This window comes from Chiloscyllium plagiosum, chromosome 11, assembly GCF_004010195.1.
Source record: "Chiloscyllium plagiosum isolate BGI_BamShark_2017 chromosome 11, ASM401019v2, whole genome shotgun sequence".
Lineage (NCBI taxonomy): Eukaryota > Metazoa > Chordata > Chondrichthyes > Orectolobiformes > Hemiscylliidae > Chiloscyllium > Chiloscyllium plagiosum.
Window position 1 is genome coordinate 11,924,145 of NC_057720.1, and position 23,626 is coordinate 11,947,770.

Sequence of the window (23,626 nt, forward strand, 5' to 3'; positions counted from 1 at the left end):
CTGATATCTAGTTTGTGATATACTGCGAACATAAGTTTGCCAAATCAAGTGTGTTTAACATTAGAAATCTGTTCGAAAAACCAAATTTTGAAGTAATGAATGAATTCCAAGTTGGCCAAGGGGCTGAGACCCAAACAGACTTGAGGTCTGCTAGGCTCTAATGCAGTACCCAATTACACAGGTTCCATTTCTGAATCACACATACTAAGAGGAAGTGTGTTAGCACTTCTTCAATCATTCGAGCATTGCACACAGACAGCACACATCCTTCTATGGAAACTACCCTGCAATTTCACCTTCCTCCACACCCCCTAAACGGTTTCACTCATTAAAAAAATGAACTGTGGAGGCACTCAGCCTCTGCTAGAGGGATAGAAAGAGGTTATAGAGAGGGAGCGATAGGTTAAGTAAGTGGGCAAAAACTTGGCAAATGGAGCATAATGTGATAAAATGTGAAGTTGTTCATTTTGGAAGAGAGAACAAAAGAACAGTGAATCATTGAAATGGAGAGAAACTGCAGAAAGATGCAACACAGAGCCACTTGAGGGTACTTATGCACAGAAAGACAAAGCTAGCACACAGGTAATCAGGAGGGTTAATGGATTGATGGGCCTTATTTCAAGGGGGTTGGAGTATGAGAGTAGGGAAGTCTTACTGCAACTGTACAAAGTGCTGGTGAGACCATTCTTGACTACTTTGTGCAGTTTTGGTTCCCCTTATTTAAGGAAAGATGTTATTTCATTGGATGGCTGTTCAGAGAAGATCCACGAGGATGATCCCTGGGATGGAGCGATTATCTCATGAGCAAAGGTTGAACAGGTTCGGACTCTACTCACTGGATTTGAGAAGACCGAGAAGTGATCTCATTGAGACATACAGGATTTTTAGGGGCTTGACAGAGTAAATGCTGAGACGGTGGTGAAGCAGGTGCAAGGGGCTGAAAGGCCAACTCCTATTCTTGTTTCTTATGGTCTTAATAAGTGCTCAACTGGTTGTTCAAGATCTTGGAATCCATTGTGAAGGATCAGATTTCTGAATACTTTCAAGTGTATGCTAAAAATAGGGCAAAGTCAACATGGCCTCATCAAGGGGAGGTCATGCCTGACAAAGGTGAGACAATTCTTTGAGGTGGAAACGAGCAAGTTAGACCAAGGAGAGACAATGGATGTTATCTACCTGGACTTCAAGAAATCCTTTGACATGGTGCCGCACAGGAGGCTACTGAGTAAGGTAACGGCACATGGTCTTAGAGACAAGGTGCTAGCATGAATAGAAGCTTGGTTGCCTGGCAGGAAGCAGAGAGTGGGGATAAAAGGGTCTTTTTGAGGATGGTAGCCAGTGACAAGTGATGCTCCGCAAAGCTCAGTGTTAGGACCATAACTTTTCACTTTTGTGATGCTGCTGCTCCTTTAACTAGATTCTGTTCTCCTTGCTTTTTTCCCCCAGAAGGGTCGTAAACGCACAGTCTGGGAGGTCCAGGTTTCAAGTGTTTGAATGGCATCATTAAATTGGGATAATCTGTTAGGTTAAGTTATTCTACATTCTGTTCTCTTTGTTTGGTAATCATTCAGTATCTTGCAAATAAATTCTGTTTTGTTTAAGATCAAGTTGTGCCAGCTGCATCACTCCTGGAATATCCACCTTACACCTGCCTAAAATAACTTGTAAGTTAAGGTCCAGGTTACATTCTTGAAATGTTTTGAGGAGGTTTGGTCCATAATACTTTATACATTAATGATCTAGATAAAGGAACAGAGGGCATTCTGAGTAAGTTTGCAGACAATACAAAGATACATAGAAGAACAGGTAGCATTGAGGAGGCAGGGAGGCTGCAGAAGGATTTGAGCAGGTTAGAGAGTGGGCAAAGAAGTGGCAGATAGAATATAACATGGGAAAGTGTGAGGTCATGCACTTTGGTAGGAAGAAGAGGGGCATGGAATATTTCCTAAATTGGGAGAAAAATTCAGAAGTTTGAAGTGCAAAGAGACTTGGGAATTCTAGCCCAGGATTCTCTCAAGATAAACTTGCAGGATAAGTCAGTTAGGAAGGGAAATGCAACAATGGCATTTATTTTGAGAGGACTTGAATATAAAAGCAGGGGTGTACTTCTGAGACTCAATAAGGCTCTGATCAGACCACACACAGAATAGTGCAGAGAGTTTTGGGCCCCATATCTCAGGAATGATGTACTAACCTTGAAGCGCGTTCAAAGGTGGTTCATGAGAATGGTCCTAGGAATGAAAAGCTTAATATTTGAGGAACATTTGAGGACTCTGCGTCTATACCCAATGGAGTTTTGAAGGATATGGGGGGGGGGGGGGAAATACAGAATACTGAATGACCTGGACAGAATTGATCTTTCCTTTGGTAGAAAAGACTTGGACCTGAGAGCACAGCCATAGAGATAAGGAGAAACTTCTTCAGCCAGAGAGTGGTGAATCTATGGAACTCATTGCCACAGAAGGCTGGGGAAGCCAAGTCATTGAGGTATATTTAAAATGGGTTTTTGAGTGTCAAGTGGATCAGGGATACGGGGAGAGAGTGGGGTCGAGAAACCGATCAGTCATGTTTGAATGGCAGAGCAGACTCAATGGGCTGAATGGCCTAATTTCTGCTCCTTTGTCTTAGTATCTTACAGTCATCCAAGGTTACAGAGCAAACATTGGAAAATGAAATTAGAGTAGCGAGATCTTGATGATACAATGGACCCAATATGCTGTGCTGTGAAACTCTCACTATTACAGAGTTACTACTAAGTCTGTATCCACAGCTTTTCAGGCAACGAACTGCAAATCATTCCAACAGATCAACATGTAAACAAACATTCTCATCTGCACCCCAGTACATCAGCCACAAACTTGTCCCCAAACCAAGTCTAAGTTGTTTAAGAAAATTTGTAAAACCCAAAGTAATGACCCTTGGGAACACCTTGCTAACCACCTCCCAGTCAGAAGACCATCCGTTCACTTCTTGTTACTAATTTAATTCCATTGCCCTCCAGCCACGTTCTCCTTAACCTCATAATCTTCCCATCTTCTTTATACGTCTCCTGTGCTAACTTCCAGAGTTTGAGTTTAATAAATCCACGCTGGCTCTCCTTTATTATCCCCTACCTTTCCAAAAAAAAGTTAATTTTACACCTGATAAAGTTCTCCAAACATTTTCAACTGGATATATACTATGAGAATTTCACACTCCCTTACGATGTTTTATCAAAAATGCCAGTGACAGTGCTGCACTGTCCAGCCAAACTTCAGTGTCCAAGCTTGGAAATATTTGCAGCCAACCCGACGTGCGTGCCAATTACTGCAGCCAATTCACATGCTTTTGCTAACATTTGGGGCTGTTCCTCTAGCAGTGAACTAATATTTGCAACCATTCGCACATTCTTATGTTTGGAACACACTGTATCCAGGGAAGTGATTGCAGTTACATGACTAACATGATAGAGTAATTTATTAAGAATTAGCATAAGAGGCAAGCCTTAGTGCAAATGACATTAATGACATAATGTTAAAGAATATTGTCTGCGTGGGTTTCCTCCGGGTGCTCCGGTTTCCTCCCACAGTCCAAAGATGTGCAGGGTCAGGTGAATTGGCCATACTAAATTGCCCGTAGTGTTAGGTAAGGGGCAAATGTAGGGGTATGGGTGGGTTTCGCTTTGGCGGGTCGGTGGGGACTTGTTGGGCCGAAGGGCCTGTTTCCACACTGTAATATAATCTAATCTAAGTGAAATGCTTTTTTCTTTAGTGCGTACACAGTACAAGCAAGTAAACAGAGTCAGAGTTTTACAACCAACACCTTAGGGAGATTACTTGGTCGCTTACTCCATCTGTTGGAGTTTGCCTGCGTACAGGTTGACTGCCATGTTTCTTACAACAATGGGAACGACAGGTACAGTTCAAAATTACTTCAAAGCACCAAGCATTTTGTGATTTCCCCAAGGTACAAAAGGCAACATACAAATCTCCCATTTCACTTAACATTAATTTTCAACAACTTTCTGGCAGTCCTTCTCATGTCTCCTTGTCGAACTTGTAAAGCCACTTTATTATCTCACTTTTAGTTTCTTACCAACTAATTTGGTGACAAATGTTTAGTCTACACTCATCGGACTTTATAAATGCACTTACGCTGCATGCTCAGTATTTTACTTTAAAGCCTTCTAAGCAATCACCCTTTAAGTGTCAAGCAGAAAAACATTTTCTTTTGACCTGGAGTCAATTTCTTTTACAAGAATCTAGTCATATATGTACATTTCTGCTAGCAAATGGCAAGCGTACTCAAGGTGGCCTCAGAATGTACGAGGGGCACTTTAACTGAGGGTTAGGTAAATTTCACAGCTAGATATCAGAACCATGCGCTTCAGATTTTCTGAAATAAATGCTGTGTGGGAACCAACGGTGCTAGAGTTTGAGGTGCTGCAGCATTCTCTATTGGTGCCAATAAAGCTTGTAGTGGGAAGAACAGACAAAAACAATTTCAGTTAATACTTGTGTTGGAATTTCAAAGCTTTTTTTTAAAACTGAAACAGTAGCACACCACTTATATAAAAATGCAGCTGCAATAGGGGAGAGAATGGCAATGCATTGCCAGCGGTGCTGAGCTCATACAAAATGTCTGTAATATATTTGTAATGCCAACTTTCAAAACACTACATCTTACAGGGAATAAACCATCCTTTTGATTGCGTTCTCGGGTGTGATTTTATCAGTACCTAGACATTCATATCAAAATGACAAATTTGTAAACCTCAAAGCCATAGATTCATTGCACCACAGCAGGTGGTCATATGGTCCTCTGACACTCTGCAGTACAATACAATTATCTGATTCTCCTATTTTTTACCTGTAATCCTGCAAATTTAGGCTCCCTTAAGTATCCATTCAATTTATTTTGAAATCATTTGTCATCTCTGTTCCAAATGCATTCAATTCCATCTCTTTATCTGCCCCTTTTGTTAACCCATATCCTGTTACAACAAACTAATATCATGCACACTGTATGCCACATCTCCAAGTTCCACAAAGGAAAATTTTCAGATTTTATACTGTATTCCAAAAAGCAATAATCTTAGCTGAACCTTGAGTGAACACCACTGACTATTCTCCCCCAGTCTGAAACACACAATTGCCATGACTCACTATTTTCTGACCTTAAGCAATATTTTTATCATAACTGACAGACTGTCTGTGCTATGAGCCTGCATTTTGTTAACAGGCCTTTAATATAGTACTTTGTCAAATGTTTTTTTAACATCTGTACAGACTGCATCCTCCGCATTCCCCTCAATATTCCTGATGTCAGGGGTTAAGATTAGATTAGATTCCCTACAGATTCCATACAGTTTGGGAACAGGCCCTTCGGCCCAACAGGTCCTCCAAAGAGTAACCCACCCAGACTCTTGTTAATGCACTTAACACTATGGGCAACTTAGCATGGCCAATTCACCTGACCTGCACATCTTTGGATTGTGGGAGGAAACAGAAGCACCCGGAGGAAAACCACACAGACACTGGGAGAATGTGCAAACTCCACACAGACAATCACATGAGGCTGGAATCGAACCTGAGTCCCTGGTTCTGTGAGGCAGCAGTGTTAACCACTGAGCCACCACGCTGCCCTTAACCTTATACCTAACCCTTAACTAACATCACTGATAGAGATGATCTAATCATTATCTCATTGTTGCTCATGGGAGCACTAATTAACTGCCATAACTGCTACACAACAATACTGACAATACTTCCAAAAGCCCTTTATAACTTGCACAATGTTTTGGGATATGATTGGGATTATAAACATTCAAGTCCTTCCATTCTGAACAGCATCTATGTCACCATGGGTAGACCATAAGATATAGGAGCAGAAGGGGGCCAATTAGTCCACTGAGGCTGCACTGCCATTCGATGAGATCATGGCTGATCTGATAAATCCTCAAGCCCAATTTCCTGCCTTTACCCATGACCCTCGATTCTCTTCCCCATTAAAAATTTGTCTCTCTCAGCTTGGAACACACTTCTGTGATAAAGAATTCCATAGATTCATTACCCTCAGAAAGAAATTCTTCCTCAACTCTGCCTTCAACTGGTAACCCCTTATTGTGAGATTATGCCCTCTGGTCGTAGACTCTCCCATGAGAGGAAACAAAATTTCCACATCTATGGAGGTACTATGTGCATTGCTGGCTCATTCCAAAAAAGTGAAAACCTCTACCTTGGTCCATTGCCTACCAACTGGCTACCAAGGCAAGATCACTCAATATAAGAAAAACTCGCTTCAAGTTACATACCACTGAGGTGTTGGATTTTGTTTTAAAATATGATCAAAAATGCATTTTCATTATATTTACTCATTGCATCACTTTTCCACCAACACACATACAAATCTTGTAAACGAATTCTTTATTATGTAGCAGAACTTGGAGAACATAACTTGCCTCAAATATAAATAAAAGGAATAATTCTGGAACACCACTATGCACTTTGATTTCATACTAACTAGTTTGGGGCCTTCATTATTCCAGCCAAGAATGCACTGGTATAAAACAGTATTTGTCACATTAAAACCAAGAAAAACAGAGCTCATATTGTCTTTCAGTAATCTTCACATCCATAAACACATCCTGATCTTTTCAATAATAACCAATACAATCTCTCCTTTTAGTCACATTCCACAAGATGGACTCAGGGACAAGATACTTGCAGTAAATCATTATCAAAGCACATTCATTGCTTTTCAATGGTTCTGCAGCTTTTGGATTAATATGATGTTGCACTTTATTCTGCCGTCAACAGAGCAATTGCATGCCCCGCTATCTCTAGGAACTCAGCCTGCAGGTTATCCTGCATGCAGTGAGCAAATTGCTTTGGCACTGATATCCTGCCTGCAAACAGTAAGAACAATAAAATCTGTGACAAATGATTGCGAACACTTGTCAAGAATGCTTCAACCAAATTCCGTTCCTCCAAAACTTACTTGGAACCAGCACGGTTTAGAGGGACTGCGAAATGACAGGGAGAGGAGGCATGCATTGAGAGAACAGATAAAATGTGACATTTCTTTTTGTTCCTTTTGTGAAACAAACAGATGTTACGGTTACCATGGTTACACATACTCTTTGTTGTGTTTCAGTGCCACATGATCCGATTCAAAGTAGTACACATCAGGCTCTTCCTCCTCCTCCTCTCGAGATTGCTGGCTGCTGCTCTCCCTGCTCACGGACAAGCGTCCTCTGTCTGAGCCACGCTCTTGAGAAGGTGAGTCTGGCACACTGCCACTGAAACCTTCTCCAGGCCCGTCCTGGGGCAGCTCTCCTTTAGCCTGAGAGTTGCCCTCTTCCAATTTCACACAGTGCTCAATGTCTGCAGCCACTCCTGCCCCTCCAGTCTTTTCACATTCATGAAGACTGAGAGATTTGTCTTCTGCCTGCCCACTGTCCCTGGGGGGCGAACTTATCTTTTGAGAACTGCACTTGTTACCTGCAGCCCTTCTGGGTGAAGTTCTCAGTGCATATCTGTGTTCTTGAGGTTCAAGCAAGGGACCAGGTCCAGAGTCCAGCACTGCAGAAGGGTCAGGCACCCCTGAGATCTGTTCAACGTCCTGAGCAGCATCAATACTGCAACTGGCATTTTCAAAACACTGTTCCTTTGACTGGAACAAACTATATCCCACAACGTCAACCTCTTCCTCAGATTCCCTGATTTGCAATGGGTTTTCAGTTGCTAGGATTGTGGTAGATTGTTGCGACACAGAGTGGCAGTCACTTATCGTCCTGTCGTCTTCCCACTCCGAATCTGTAGAAGGCACATCAGGCTCTGAGCAGGTGGCCGCCTTACTGCCATTAAGCAGCAGCGAGTGGCCACCCAAATTGCGGTTTTCAGTTTCTGTTGGTAAAATCGACGCACACGTATCAACAACATCAACACATTTTGGTTTACTGTTCAAATCATGAGGTTCACACTCATTGCACTCCACAGCAACAGCAGCATCTTTCTCACTGATCCCATTGGCAGCCTGGTGAGCCGACACCTCCTTCAGCAGCGATGGGTCGTCACATCCGTCATCCAACTCGTTCGCCTTTTTGATCTCCCTTTTGTCACAATCATCCAGTAAAAGAAAGCGTCGAGCTCGTTTGAGCTGTGACAAGTCCCCATCATTGTTTGCAGCAGAGCCTTTTCGCTCAACTGAAGCCTTTTCATTTTTAACAAACGATGACGTATCATCTAGACCATCCGCGGATTCTGAGCGGGAGCATCGTTTTACCCGCTTGTAGACAGGCAGTATTGGGTCACAAATGTCCAAAGCTTTCTTCTCGTGGTTATCCTTCTCAGAGCACGACAGTCCCCTTTTTCTAGGACTCACCCAGGACTCGCGAGTGTGGTGCTGTTTGCATTCAGTAACCTTACCACCATTTACACCCTTCTGTTGCGGTACAGCATCCTGTTTCTTTTTTGGAGATCGCGACCTCAACTGAGGGAAAGGGGAGGAGTCGTCAGGGTGAACTATACTCCGATTCCTCAAAGTTCGCCCACAGAAATTTTCATCCAAGCCATTTGAACCAACAGACGATCTTGTAACACGCTGGGATCGAAAAGCAGCCATACTATGGCAGATCCCTACAATATCACCATCATGCTTCCCTCATGAGCATCAGTGAAGACAACCTTGAGAATACAAGAGAGAAAGAATTAGGCCAGGTAGAAAAAAAAAATCAAACAAATTAAGTGCAAATACCATCCAACTGCAAAATGACTTTCATCAAATAAGGTATAGTTTAAACTGGAATGTGGTGCTGGAAAAGCACAGCAGGTCAGACAGCACCCGAGGAGAAGAATCGACGTTTCGAGCATAAGAATTCCTGATGATGGGCTTAAGCCTGAAACATCGATTCTCCTGCTCCATGGATGCTGCCTGATTGGCTGTGCTTTTCCAGCAGCACACTCTAGACTCTGATCTCCAGCATCTGCAGTCCTCACTCTCTCAGTTTAAACTGGTTTTGGTTTCAGCTACTCATTATTTTCTCAGTTGAATCATAGCTATTGGGAAGGAGCTGCTGTTGCATAACCTGCTTTGTCTTCGTTACAGGAAGTAATCGTGACAGTAACTATTAAATTTTTCAAATAAAAGAGAAACATTTAAAGCCGAGAAGGAGCACAAGGCACAGGCAGGGGAATACAGCACAAAAATGTGATCTGGAGAAGAGCTGGCATAGTCACAACATGACAGGGTAAAAACCTATGGCACCGGCACAAAGTGATTTCTGAACGGTCAAATCAAGTTACAGCCAAAAACAATAAATGATTTGGCATTATAAATGACCAATAGTACAGATGGACAAATTGTCTAAATGTGAACAATGGGCCTTGAACAATGGTGAAAGAACAAGGAGCTCTAATTTTAGCAAGGCTTTCTTCCTGTCCAACTACCAGGTGCCTTTTAAAACGGCACAAACTGCAAAATAAAAAGACTACTTCTGATTCATGGACACATGATTGGGGCCTTTATTTTGGCGCAAGGAACATTTCTAAGATGGATACTGATAACAGAAGAAATAATTGGATGGTGGGGAATGACTGTTGACATTTGAAAGATTGACAGGATCACAGAAAGACTGGAAACCATAGAGAATGACAACTAACACCTTCTAGTTGGCCAGTTAAAGGAAGTGGAATAACGTGATTCCCACTTTCCCTTCCCAAACCTTCCCATTAACCCACAAAGTTAAAAACCACACAACACCAGGTTATAGTCCAACAGGTTTAGCTGGAAGCACTAGCTTTCGGAGTGCTGCTCCTTCACCTGATGAAGGAGCGTCGCTCCAAAAGCTAATGTGCTTCCAATTAAACCTGTTGGACTAAAATCTGGGGTTGTGTGATTTTTAACTTTGTACCACTCCAGTCCAACACCGGCATCTCCAAATCATTAACCAACAACACTTTCAGACCAGGCTGCATCCAGGGGAATGATTTCCTCGTCAGTGCCAAATGGAGCATTAGGCACGAAGCAATAAAGGAACTGTTGTAGACAATTCAGGCCATTGAGTTTGCTCTGATATTCATTCACATCATGCTCATCTATATCTCCTTACCTGCCTTCAATGCAAATCCATTTATATCTCAACCTAATGGCCGTATCTATTTCAATCTTACAAATTCAAATTGTCCCAGAAACCACAGGCTGCTGTGAGAGAGGTTAGCCAGCAGTTCCTCTCCCATTGGTCTCCTTCCAAAGGAGGTGACTTTACAGAAAAGCACAACCATCGTCAGCACCGCACTGCACAGGGACCACCTCATATGATTCTTTTCACCTCTCCCTGCAATTCTCATGACCACTGTAGGCACTGACATCTTTCTGCACAAGGATTGCCGACCTCATGAGGGTAGCCTTTATTCAAGTGAGGAGCTTGAAAATTTTCAGATGCATTGACCATGAGTTGTTCCATCTGAACCCACTTATAATCAATGTTCTAATCCAGGGAAATTCTATACAGTAGGCTTCAATAGACTGCACTTGGCTTTCTTTTTAAAGATGCACTTTCATATCAGAAGATTGTGCATTCAAATCCTAATCCATTGACACAAGCACAGAGGAATCGCAGCGCAGTCAGAGATGCTTTAATAATCAGAATCAGATGCAGAGACTCCATCTGCTCTCTCAGTTAAAACTTCTGGCCCTATTTTTAGGAAGATTTTGTGGTGTAATACTTCTAAGCCAGGAGGCCTGGGGTGTGTCCAGAGGTGTGTCGTGACATCTTTGAAGAGGTTGATTAGAAAACATCTTGCCTTATTTTTAAAAATGTAGGAATGTCCTTTAGGAGGTATAGTCAAAATATATTCCCCAATTACTGCTTAAACACATTTGATTTATTTAATTTTTGTTTGTGGGAGATTATTCCATGAACATGACTGCTGTGTTTCATTTAAAAAACAGTAATGGTACTTCAAAAGGACATTAGCTGTGAAGTAAATAGTACAGGCCAAACAAGAAAACTTTAGGGCCCAAGAGTTCTCAATCTAATACGAGGTTTTCTGACAAAAGCACAACAAGGGTATGTTGCTATGTTCTTATGTAGCCCTGTGTGGCATTGTTATTTACTGGTTGCCAGTCAATACGGACAAGAACAGATCATAACAAACGGCCACAGTATTGAAATAAAATCTGTAAAAGGAATGAAAATAACACCAGTGCAGGAGCCACAAAGACCAAGCTCCTCAGTATTTTATCAATGATGTAAAAACACAGACAATCTGATGAACACCAAACTCCATGTATCAAACAGTAACCAATCAAAATCTTTGATCAAAGGCATGTTATTTGCACATCCAACACAAATATAGCAGCAATGAAAACATCCTTCTGATTACACAAAGGGAAACAGAATTCTTTCTGCTTTATTTATTGATTTAATTGCTGTAACTAAACATTCTTTACACAGCAAGTAATTCAATTTGCTTCAGTTTACGGATACAAATAGTAGTTATGGTTATCTAGCACTTTATTGACATGAGGCTTAAACAGCTCATTACTCAGCAGATGTAGTGCAACAGTAAACTTACTAATGTCCAGAAATAAACAATCCTGGGTTTATGAATGTTTCATGTACTAATTACATATTGCTGATACAATTTGCACATAAACATAGCACAGTGTAGAATGCACATCGATATAAACAGGAGCTCAGAGCCAAGGTTGCATCTCGAGCCGGAGTACCCTCAAGGTGAAGACCACATCAAGTAAATGGTTTGATTTGCACATCAGATGGAGTATAACTCCAGTTCATTGACAAGCAGGGATTGAACATTCACAGCCAGATGTTTCTCACACTTGGGGAAACTTGAAAAAGCAAAAGAAAATACTGGAAAATCAATCATTAACAGGTCTATCAATTGATAAAGAACGTTTGAGCTTTTTGATCTCTGACCAGTTTATGGTACTTTTACCATAACAAAATGTCCCAAGTTGTTGAGTAATCAAATAAAATCTTATCTTCAAATCATGTAAAGAGACATTATAGCAGGTGACCATAAGCTTAACTAAAGATATGCAAATGTAAATGGGCACAGAGTTGGAAGTCATGATCAATCAGCCATAATAATCTCATCAAATTGTAAAGCAGGCTCAGGGGCCGAATGGCCCACTCAGAGGGTTTGAGCAGGTTCTTAAATTAAGAGACAGGCAGAGAATGTTATGGAATTAATTCCAAAATTTAAAGTTCCACACACCGAAAAACTGCCAATAATAGGCCGAACAAAATTGGAAATGTGTAGTTGGCCAGAACTGGGGAACACAAAGATCTTAGAAAGTTGTTGGATGGAAGGAGGTAGCAGAGATAATAAGAAACATGGCCATGAAAGTGACCTGGAACACAAGACGGAGAAATTTAAAAAACTTTAATGGCAGAACAGTTGCCAACATTTCCTGTCTTTATTTCATAGATGTCTTATCAAAATAAGTATATAAAGCACTGCGTGATTGGTGAATGGTGTGTTGCATCTTTGTTAACACAATACACAGCCAGCAGTAGCGTTCTGATATATCAATCGTGCCTCATTTACGTGAACATAACAACACACTATAAGTAGTAATGTGGCACATGCTATAAAATCCTAAGAGTCATTTACAGATGCTTACACTATTATATGACATGCTGATTTTTTTAAATCAGCAATCATTCATTTCAATAAGCATAGTTTAAGGCAACTGCTTACTCTTTTCCTTGCAAAGTCACAACTGAATGTAGCAATAAAAATTAATAATGTAATAAAATCTATAAATTACAGCTCTGTAAATGCAGTGCATAACTATTTAAAAATAATCTGACAAATTACGTATTATTGCAAAAACTGGAACCATGACTGATATTGTCTTAAATGTGCTTAGTGCAGCAATAATATAAAGGCTACAATGTGCCAGTGGGACCATCCAGGGAGTTTTTGATGGGAATTATCCAAGAAGGATACATTTTCTCATGGGCCTTTACCTCAAGAGTATCCAAGTCATTCATGCCAAGTAAAAGCAAATTACTGCAGATGCCGGAATCTGAAACCAAAAGAGAAAATGCTGGAAAATCTCAGCAAGTCTGGCAGCATCTGTAAGGAGAGAAAAGAGCTGACGCTTCGAGTCTAACTGACCCTTTGTCAAAGCAGATTTGATGTTTGAGCTTATTCACCCTTCCTTCTACTCCATTTCCAGCGCAGTCTGGCAGCATCTGTAAGGAGAGAAAAGAGCTGACGCTTCGAGTCTAACTGACCCTTTGTCAAAGCAGATTTGATGTTTGAGCTTATTCACCCTTCCTTCTACTCCATTTCCAGCACATTCTTCAAGAACCAACATGAAGCTCGCTGCACATATGTTTGCAGTTAAAGATTGGTACAGTGTATTGTGGTGCTGCGCCTTGATTCACACTTGCCATGTTGCTTTGTTCTCTCCTTACAGATGTTGCCAGACCTGGTGAGATTTTCCAGCATTTTCTCTTTTGGTTTCATTCATGCCAAGAATGTTCCAAGTTTAGTCAATGGCATACAATAAATTAGCTGATTCCTGCTGGGGTCAAGCAGGGATCAAGTCATTTCGGACAGTGCAGGATGTCTGAGAATATGAAAAATAGTAGGTGAACAGGAGTCAAGTATAAATCAGCTATTTACATTCAATTAGTAAAAGAAAATCCCCAAAGCCAAGCAACAGCCCTCTCATCTGCTAAATACAAGATGATCAGTTTGTTTAGTCTGGAGAGGAGTAATTCCTCAGTAATGTGCAATATTGTTTATGTCGAGTGTTTTCCCCAGCTTCACTTCGAAAAACTGCCTAATACAGTCAGCCATGCTCACCGAAGAGTCAGATGATGATGGGTTAAACACACCACTCCAGAAATGTCAGTATATAATACAGGGCAAAAGTGAGGACTGCAGATGCTGGAAACCTGAAGGGTTTTTGCCCGAAACGTTGATTTTCCTGCTCTTCCAATGCTGCCTGACCTATTGTGCTTTTCCAGCACCACTCTGATCTAAACCCCAGTAAATAATACAGGTTGACACTTTATTGCACTGTGGGGTTTGCCATCTTCTGAATTAGATAAATACGAAGACATACCAATACATCCTAAAACATCCCTCAACCTATGTCAAAAAACACGTATGGAAACATAAAAGATTCTTAGGTGACATGGTAGGGCAGGTACGGAAAGGTCATAGTCCCTCGTGCAAGTGTCGGGGACCAGAAGGCATAATCACAAAATAAGGGTTTGCACATTCACTCCTGATCTCATTAAATGGCAGTGCAGCTGTTTTTATTACATGACTATGGGATCCTGCTTATCTCTTCTCTTGTTGCAATGGATTACACTTTAAAAAGTATTTGGCTGGTTGTGAAGTGCTTTGGAAGTTCAAAAACCTGAAAAGCATTATAGAACGCTCTTTCAAAACACATGATTAAATTAGATTCCCTACAATATAGAGACAGGCCATTCAGCCCAACAAGTCCACACCAACCCTCTGAAGAGTAACCCACCCAGATCCACTCCCCTGACTAATGCACCTAACACAATGGGCAATTTAGCATGGCCAACTCACCTGACCAGCAAACTGTGGGAGGAAACCTGAGCACCTGAAGGAAACCCACACAGACACGGGGAGAATGTACAAACACCACACGGACAGTCACCCGAGGCTGGAAGTGAACCTGGGTCCCTGGCACTGTGAGGCAGCAGTGCTCACCAATGAGCCACTGTGCCGCCCCATGGTCAATGAAAACTTCTCGCAACAACTGTTTGAAAAAAAATGCCAAGTGAACTGAACAACTAGCACAAATCTTTATCCAACAGTGAATTGCAGAAGATGTAAAATTTTCTTGCAATGATTTATCGTCAATAGAAGTGTTATTTTGGTTCTCTACTCTGCCATTCTATAGAATGCAGTCTCCTGTTCTCTATCAGATGAGCCCTCCTTGACTGTCTCTGCCTGTGTTCTCAAAGTCATGATTCGGAGATGCCGGTGTTGGACTGGGATGCACAAAGTTAAAAATCACACAACACCAGGTTATAGTCCAACAGGCTTAACTGGAAGCACTAGCTTTCGGAGCGCCGCTGTTGGACTATAACCTGGTGTTGTGTGATTTTTAACTGTGTTATAGTAGCCATTCCCTGATGCAACGTTTCCAAGGGAAAACACTGAAAAACCAATGATTTACTACTCCTCATTTAAATATGGAAAACAAACTTCAAAACAACAGGGCAAAGTAGTTTGCGCACCTGGAACAATGCTGCCATTGTGCAAAAGTGCATTTTATAATTACATTCACTGGGAAATTTAAAAAAATATTTATGGCTTGTCGCTGTTACATCGCAAGTGACTGTGAACATGATTTGGAGGGGATCATTTAGCTCGTTCTAAAGGAATTAACACCACTTTGTTTAACATTTGACTGCAATTGATTATGAACAAAGCAACATGGCAAGTGTGAATCAAGACGCAGCACCACAATACACTGTACCAATCTTTAACTGCAAACATATGTGCAGCGAGCTTCATGTTGGTTCTTGAAGAATGCGCTGGAAATGGAGTAGAAGGAAGGGTGAATAAGCTCAAACATCAAAGGGATTTCACCAGGAATTTTAAAAGCAGGTCACAGCGCTGAAAAGGAATTCCAGAATGAAGGCAAAAATCACAGCGAGACTGATGGAAAAAAATGCCAGTGTCGGAGAATACAGGCAGATGTATAGTTTGAGGTGAATAGAAATACAAACGGATCTAACAGAGAAAAAAAGTCTTTCATCTCAGCGGGTGTTCATTAAAAAAATTAGCAGTTACCTCATTTATACCGAAGACATCCAGTTCTACCTCAACAATATCACTCTCTTTGGAACATTTTGCAATATTCAAGGCCTACAATAAAGTTAATTTAACGGTAGTTTACTGTCAAACGATGTTTGAGTTTGTGCTTTAACACTGTGCAATATTCGGAAACTGCTCACCAGTGACAAGTCTAAAGCATCAGGTAGTTTCATTCAGAGTGTTTTAGATTAGATTACCTACAGTGTGGAAACAGGCCCTTCGACCCAACAAGTCCACACCGACGCGCCGAAGCGTATACCACCCAGACCCATACTCCTACATTTACCCCTTCACCGAACACTACGGGCAATTTAGCATGGCCAATTCACCTAACCTGCACATTTTTGGATTGTGGGAGGAAACCAGAGCACCCGGAGGAAACCCACGCAGACACGGGGAGAATGTGCAAACTCTACACAGAGAGTCGCCTGAGGCGGGAATTGAACCCGGGTCTCTGGGCTGTGAGGCCGCAGTGCTAACCACTGTGCCACTATTTGAACATTTGGTGAGACAAACAAAGTCTGGACAGAAAATCTATAATTGTGCAAGTTAGAGGTTTTCAATTCAGGTGGACAAGTACAAAAACATTAGCTTATTACACTTCACTGAAATACAAATTACCTTGACAGCTCCCTGCAACAGCAGCTTAGATTCAAGAGTAGTCTCAATAGCATGTTTTCCAATTTTTGTCTGCCAAGTTTCTACTGACAATCCGCAGAACTCTCCATCAGTAATAGGTACACTCTAGAACACGTCAAATGCCGATTAGGAGATTCTCCTTAATTTTTGACAAACCACTAATGTCATTGCTTCTGAAAGGGTATTATTGGCTGCCAAATTAAACAGCTCTTCCACAGATTTTATTATACATAAACAGAAATAATTAATCTGTTCATAGATTTTATTAGACACCTCTGGAGCAGGTGTGACTTGAACCCAAGCCTCCTGGTGCAGGGGTTGGGACACTACCACTGCACCAAAAGAGGGCCCGACAATAAGCAGCTTCTAAGAAGAAAGCAAATTACTGACGGCTGACCAAGAGGAGGGTCTGAAGAGATACAAGCGAATCATGCATCTCCTCAGCCCATTGTCTTTCTCTGCAGCAAAGATTGCCAATGCAGAGTGAGGCTCCAGAACTACACCACGCAAACTTTAACACACTTAACAACTATAAACGCAAAGTATCATTTCTACAAGATGGAAGGCTCCCATAAAAACAGGACAGGGTCAGTCAGTCTTGTTTTGGACGAACAATTTTGTTAGACTTTAATCTCCACTCCCAAATGTACATTTCTCATTTTCATTGAGCGTCTTCTCCTTCCGGTCTTCAAATAATTGATTACATTCGCTTGAATTTTTTTTTAAATCCACAAGTACAAAGCACATCACATGAAAACAGGCCCATAAATACCACCCACAGAACTTCAGTAATCCAGCTCAAGTTATCATCAATTCACATTCTGTAATGCCTGAGGTGAAATGAAACGTAAATGCTTTCTCTGAACACAAGTTCTGGCAGAGCCAAATCTATAATTATACAGCTGGATAGTTTCATTTCATGTGAACGAACAAAAACAACCTTAATTCATTCATTATACTTCACCCCAGGATCTCAATGTCTCCGTACCACCTCCACAAGTTGAAATGTCTGATCTTTAGGAAGTAAAACAAATTGTCAATGAAGTGTTTTAAAAATCTCAAACATTTCACCTAACCCTCTAGTCAAGGCTTTCAAACCACTGCTAACAAAGCCAAAAGAATTTCAAGTCTCAAATGGTGGACTGACACAAAACTGTTCACACTTTGGACACATGACCTTCTGAAGCTGATTTGCAAATTGACCTTCCTAACAGAGTTATAGCTGCACATAATCTGTATATAATATACTGCTATTCGCAGCCAGACTGAAGATGACTGGGTAATTCCATTGGTCATGACTAGAGACCAGACATGGATTGATTTTACTTACATTTCAACTAGAACCATTCATTGTATTTAAGATACACAATTAATTTGTGTATGCAACCATCCTGCACATGCTGCATTCCATCTGAGAAACAAATCTTACTTTTATCAGGAGAACTTGCTGAACTCTGTTTGCTGTAATTTGTAAAGGCTTTATAGACTTTGAAAACTGACTGCTGGCTTTGCTGCTTATGTAAAATAGACTGTTTGGAAGTCTTGCCAGAAGTCCCACTGTACCTTCCACTCACCAACTAATACTGCCAATATTCTGAACAACTTCCAAATCAGATTTAAGGTAATGGTTCAGGAGTCTTTAAGAAAAACTCTCACTGATGTACAACAGCAAGTAGAGCTCTATCCATAAATTCCCAAAACTGGAAATGTGACTTGGGGCCAGGCATAATTAGGGCTGAGTCCAATCTGAGCATAAGCAGCTCTGGTACAAATGTAGATGAGAAAAGAGGACAACCTATATCCTGCAAGCCCTGATAATCCAGGTCACTTCACTGGATACAGGCCTGTAGGTGAATTCAAGACCAAAACGCTGAGCTTTTTTATGACAGAGTTGTTGACTTGTTCACAATTCTCTTCATACTCCTCAATCCCAGCTCGCCCGGTTTTACGTTATTCTTGGACATCACTAAAATAAATTAAGTAATTAATACTCATCAACTGTTTGCCCTTTAACTTCAAGAACTTGACTTTAATACCTATCACCTGTTTTCTAAATGATTTTGAGGTTCACAGTCCTCACAGCTCAAAGCGTATTTAAATTCCTTATTTGTTCCTTTGTTCTGTCTGGATTGTCAGGGTCAGATGGTTTGTAAGATTCTGCTCTCTCATTGGTGAATATATCCTAAATGAGTAAGCCGAGACTGGTCAGTATCAGCTTGTTAAAATATATGCAAATATTAATTCATAAAGACAGGAGTAGGTCATTCAGCCCCACATCCCTAGCCATTCAACTGGGCTGTGACTAATTTGTATTGCAACTGCAGTTCTGTACTCTTTACCTAATGAACATCTATTAATCTCAGTTCTGAACTTCCTGCTGTCTGCTTCTCTTTTTTTATACCTATAATAGCATTAAAGGGTGAAAATGGCTTGCCCGAGACTCCTGTTAACATCATTCCATAACCTGAGGAAATGCGGTTCAATCTTTGCCTAAGTGTTACACATTTTAGTTTCCCTTAGGCAAGTGAAACTTGGTTTTTAAGACCTCATGCTTATATGACAAAGATCAATTTTGGAAAGTTTAGCATCAGAATCTTGAAGTCGAAGTAGTTGGCATCAGGTTTTAACATTTGAATTTTAGCTGCTGTCATTAAGACATAAACTTACCTCCCAGCTTTAACCCAAACCAGAGAATGAGTAGTTATTTTACGTGAGTCATCCTGCCTGATCAGACCTCTCTATGTCAGTCTTGTGTGCAAACTTGCCATCACTTTTCCTTACATTACAACAATAATCAACTTAAAAATTGAAAACGGACTGCTGACTTTGCTGCTTATGTAAAATAGACTGTTTGGAAGTCTTGCCAGAAGTCCCACTGTACCTTCCACCTATCTACCTGCGACTCCACTTTCAAGGAACTGGAAGGTGCAGAAGATGTTGCAAAAAAGGTGTGTGCTGCAGAGGAGGCGGTTAATACAGCAACGATGCAAAATGGGTGGTGCAGGCTCGAAGGGCAGAATGGCCTACTCCTGCACCTATTGTCTATTGTCTAAAAAGCACCCATCCTCAGGTCATGAGAGATAGCAAATAAATGTAAATTCTCTCTTTTCTACACAAGAGTTGTACAGTAGTTCACTCGTTATGCAAATATTTAGAGGGATAGGGTGCAACAAAGAAACTTCAAAAATGAGTGACGGTAATGACTTACTGCTTTGAGACACAGCAGTAGCAGGTACCTCACTCACTGTTGTGCTGATTAGTCAACATTGTTTCTTTTAAATTAAGAGATTTCAAAGTACATCCTCGTGATTAAATCAAAGTTTTTGTATATTAGACAATGTTGAACTCCAGAGTAGAAAAAGTGTGCCAGGGAGGTGTGGGGGCAGAGAGGTAGAGACAAACATGCTCTATAAAGAGGAAAGAAGACTTGCATTCACATGCATTTTCAGCCAGCTGCAAGCAGAGAAACACTACAATCTCGTAACAAAAGGCTCTAAGAATCTCTCCAAAGCTATCGAAGCTTACAATCAAATATACTTAGTGAAAGATTCAACAGAGAAACAGGCTCAGTGCCAGACAAATCAAAGTGGCCTAATTGGCCATGAGTCTAGTCCAATACACAACAGTGAGATCTGGGATAAACTGCATAATTTCTCTTCTTTGCCATCTTCCAGTGAAATCTCAGTTAGCCTTTAGCAGAATATTAGAAAAGGAGGTCACAAATAACGTTTTGCTGAGGAAGGAATTATCAGCAAAAGTAAAACCGGTTTGGAAACTGAAAATTGATTCCTGTATGAAAAACAATTATGCAAAAACAAAATGGATCTTTAAATGATTCATGAATCCAGGCACATGAAAGGGTATCAGTGCCATCAAAGAATGTTTCACTATGCATTCCGGGGCAGAAATGGACACCGGAATTTCAGTCATCTCCTATATAGGGCAGCATAAACACATCTCTCAGCCAAGTGAAACAGTATAACCCCAAGTAGCTATGTTGTGAATGGTGGGAATTATCCATTAAATCCATTCATAATACCCTCGAGACTGAAATGCAGAAGAGCCAGTCACAAGTTGAAAGACACTGTCCGCCAACTGAAGCAAAGGCGCAGCAGACAAGACACTGTTTGTCCATTGATATCTCAAAGTGCAAGCTGCAGCCTCTACAAAATGGAAGCACTTCTATTAAATTTTTAAAAACCCAGATGTGTCATCCACCAGCTGACTAGATTTGGTTGGAATATCTGGTCGGCATGGATGGGTTGGACTGAAGGGTCTGTTTCCATGCTGTACATCTCTATGACTGCACTTTTCAGGCTTTGGAATAAACAATCCCTCAAGCTCCCGAAAGGTTATACCAAACATTCTACACAAACAATTGCCTGGCCATTATAGTTGTCCCTTTTTTCACTCAATGGGTCCTAATTTATTTCAAACACCATTTCCTGTATTTTAGAGCGGCACGGTGGCAGTGGTTAGCACTGCTGCCTCACACACCAGGGTCCCAGGTTCGATTCCAGCCTCGGGCAACTGTCTGTGTAAAGCTTGCACATTCTCCCTGTGTCTGCGTGGGTTCCCTCCCACAGTCCAAAGATGTGCAGGTTAGGTGAATTGGCCATGGGAAATTGCCCATAGTGTTAGATGCATTAGTCACAGGGAAACAGGTCTGGGTGGGTTACTCTTCGGAGGGTCGGTGTGGACTGGTTGGGCCGAAGGACCTGTTTCCACACTGTAGGGAATCTAATCTAATCTTACATTTTCATTCTCTCTTTTGCCCTTCAGATTCAGTAAAGTTTAACTCTGCCTTAAGTACCATTCTTCTTGCTCAGATGATGTTGGTTTTAATATGTTGCCATTGTGATCTTGCATTTAACTCATCTCCTTCGCTCTTTCCTGGACCCTGCAAGTCACCCAGATCTTGTGCTGTCGTTTCCTCAAGACAAAAGTGAGACTGCTCCCATTTTACACTATTTTACATCGTTCGCCTGTAGCTAAATGAGTAGTGTAGTTATCTCCAAGTCAAAAGATATGGGTTCAAGGTCCAGTCCAGAGATGAGCAAAAGAATCTAGTCTGCCATTTCTGTCAAGAACATGAACAAACAGAACACCACACTGTTATCATCACAGATTGTAGCATCCTATTGGCACAGAAAGACACCATTTGACCCATGGTACCTCTCGGTACAATAATCCAGCCACTCATTCCCCTTTCTTCACATGTTTATTTCCCTTAAGCTGCTATCCAATTTCCTTTCGCAATCATCCACTGTCTCCCTTTCCAAAACCCTCAGATTATGGAGTGCCGGGTCATTGCCACTTTCTGCTTAACAATCATTCTTCTTCTTGTTCCCCTTCATATCTTGCCCAACACCTGAAATCAGTGCCCCTGATCCTTGAACCATCACCTAGTAAGAACAGCCTTTTTTCTGTCTAATTTAGCAAATGTTGCTGTGTTCTTATGTGTCTTTATCAAATCTGCCTTTAACTTTCTTTACTGAATGGGGAACAAGCCTAGTTTCTATTTAGAAGTTACAGGTTGCCATGGAGGTTGCATAAAATTAATAAAAGTAAAATACCTTAGATGCTGAGAATCTGAAATATAAACAGAGAGCTGGACATATAGTAACCATCCAGGCAGGTAGCATATGTGCAGAAAAAGACTCAGTTGGTGTTTCACACCTGAGAATTTCTGCTATATAGAAGACGTTCTGTTGTTTCTCTCATGCTGCTCAAAGTACAGAGTTGCCATTTTTAGTTTTTTCTGTTGCAATGCTGTTACATTCATAGGGATTCAATGCTGGAGCAAACCTGAATGCATCCATCTCCCAGAAACTGCACCAGGGACGTGGGATCAATTCCAGCCTCTGGCAACTCTGTGTGTGGAGTTTGCACATTCCCCATGTGTCTGTGTGGGTTTCTTCTGGGTACTCCGGTTCCCTCTCACAGCTCAAAGATATTCGGGTTAGGTGGATTGACCATGCTAAACTGCCCACAGTGCAGGCTAGGTGGGTTAGCCATGGGAAATGACGGGTGTTAGGGATGACTTGGGGGGGGGGGGGGGTGGAGGGAAGTCCTCTTCAGAGGTTCAGTGTAGAGTCAATGGGCCAAATGGCCTCTCCCCACACTTTAGGGATCCTATGATTCTATCAAGAATCCTGCTCTGCCCAACTCCTCTTCCTTCTCTCTTGTTGAACCATTCATTTACTCTTGTTGTGCATTGGGAGTGCTGACTTTACTGCAACCATTTTTAAAATGGAATTACCTCTTTAAAAAAGTCCCAAAGCAATTCATGTTCTGAATCTATTGTGGCCAAAGAGTGCTTGGAAGACAACCACATTGATGTATGTGACCTCCTGGCAAAGATGATCTTACATGGAGTGCAACATGGATCAAGAGGTTGAGACAGCTTGGCACTTGGGGATGTTGGACCTAGGGACAGGAGAAAACTAGGGAGAAGGCCGTCTATACACAGATTATTAATACATCGCCCTGCTTTGGGGATGGGCACATTGCACTGAATGAATTGATTTCCTATCTGCCCACTTTCTCTCCAATTCTCAGCATCACACATTCAAATTGATGATTTGCTCAGAAATCTTTAGCCACACGATTTTTGTGGACAAGTCTGCACTTCAACAAAGCTAGCAGAATACGGAGTGATCCAATTCTGTGCTCCAAATTATGTGAAATAGCAAAAGTTTGCCATCCACTCCCCTCACTACCTGCATCAGGTCTGATGCACAAGATTAGCAATGTTATATTTGCTACATGAAATCAATGCAGTCAGGTAGCACACAAAATTACAATGATCCAAAAAAGACAAGAAGAGTCAGTCTCACTTTTCATTTCCTTGTTTGCATTCAATCTCTTGTAGCACAACTCTCTGCAAAAGTTTTAGAAATCACAGGTATCGACATCAAAAATAATGTTCAGTTGAGTAAACAATCTGTAATGTTGTTGTCATACTTCAAAGCTGCTTCTTAGTCATAGCCCTAAACTTGCATTTTCTAAGCCCTGGGAAACAGCCAATATTTACATCTTCAGGAGACAATAATGCTGTACAACAGGCCATGTGACACAGAAGCAAGACATGACATCAACAGCAAGTACAAGTAAATAAAGGTAGCAGGACAGTATGTTGCAGACAGTTGTGATGC

General features: G+C 41.3%; 1 protein-coding gene across 1 annotated transcript in view; it reads right to left on the bottom strand.

The window, feature by feature from the left end:
• zzz3 (zinc finger, ZZ-type containing 3) overlaps positions 1-23,626 on the bottom strand; it is a 102,511-nt gene that overhangs the window by 60,607 nt on the left and 18,278 nt on the right. The window contains exon 2 of the mRNA XM_043698689.1: positions 7,118-8,666. Coding sequence (XP_043554624.1) covers positions 7,118-8,604 — 1,487 coding nt within the window. The 5' untranslated portion in view covers positions 8,605-8,666. The remainder of the gene's footprint in view (positions 1-7,117; positions 8,667-23,626) is intronic.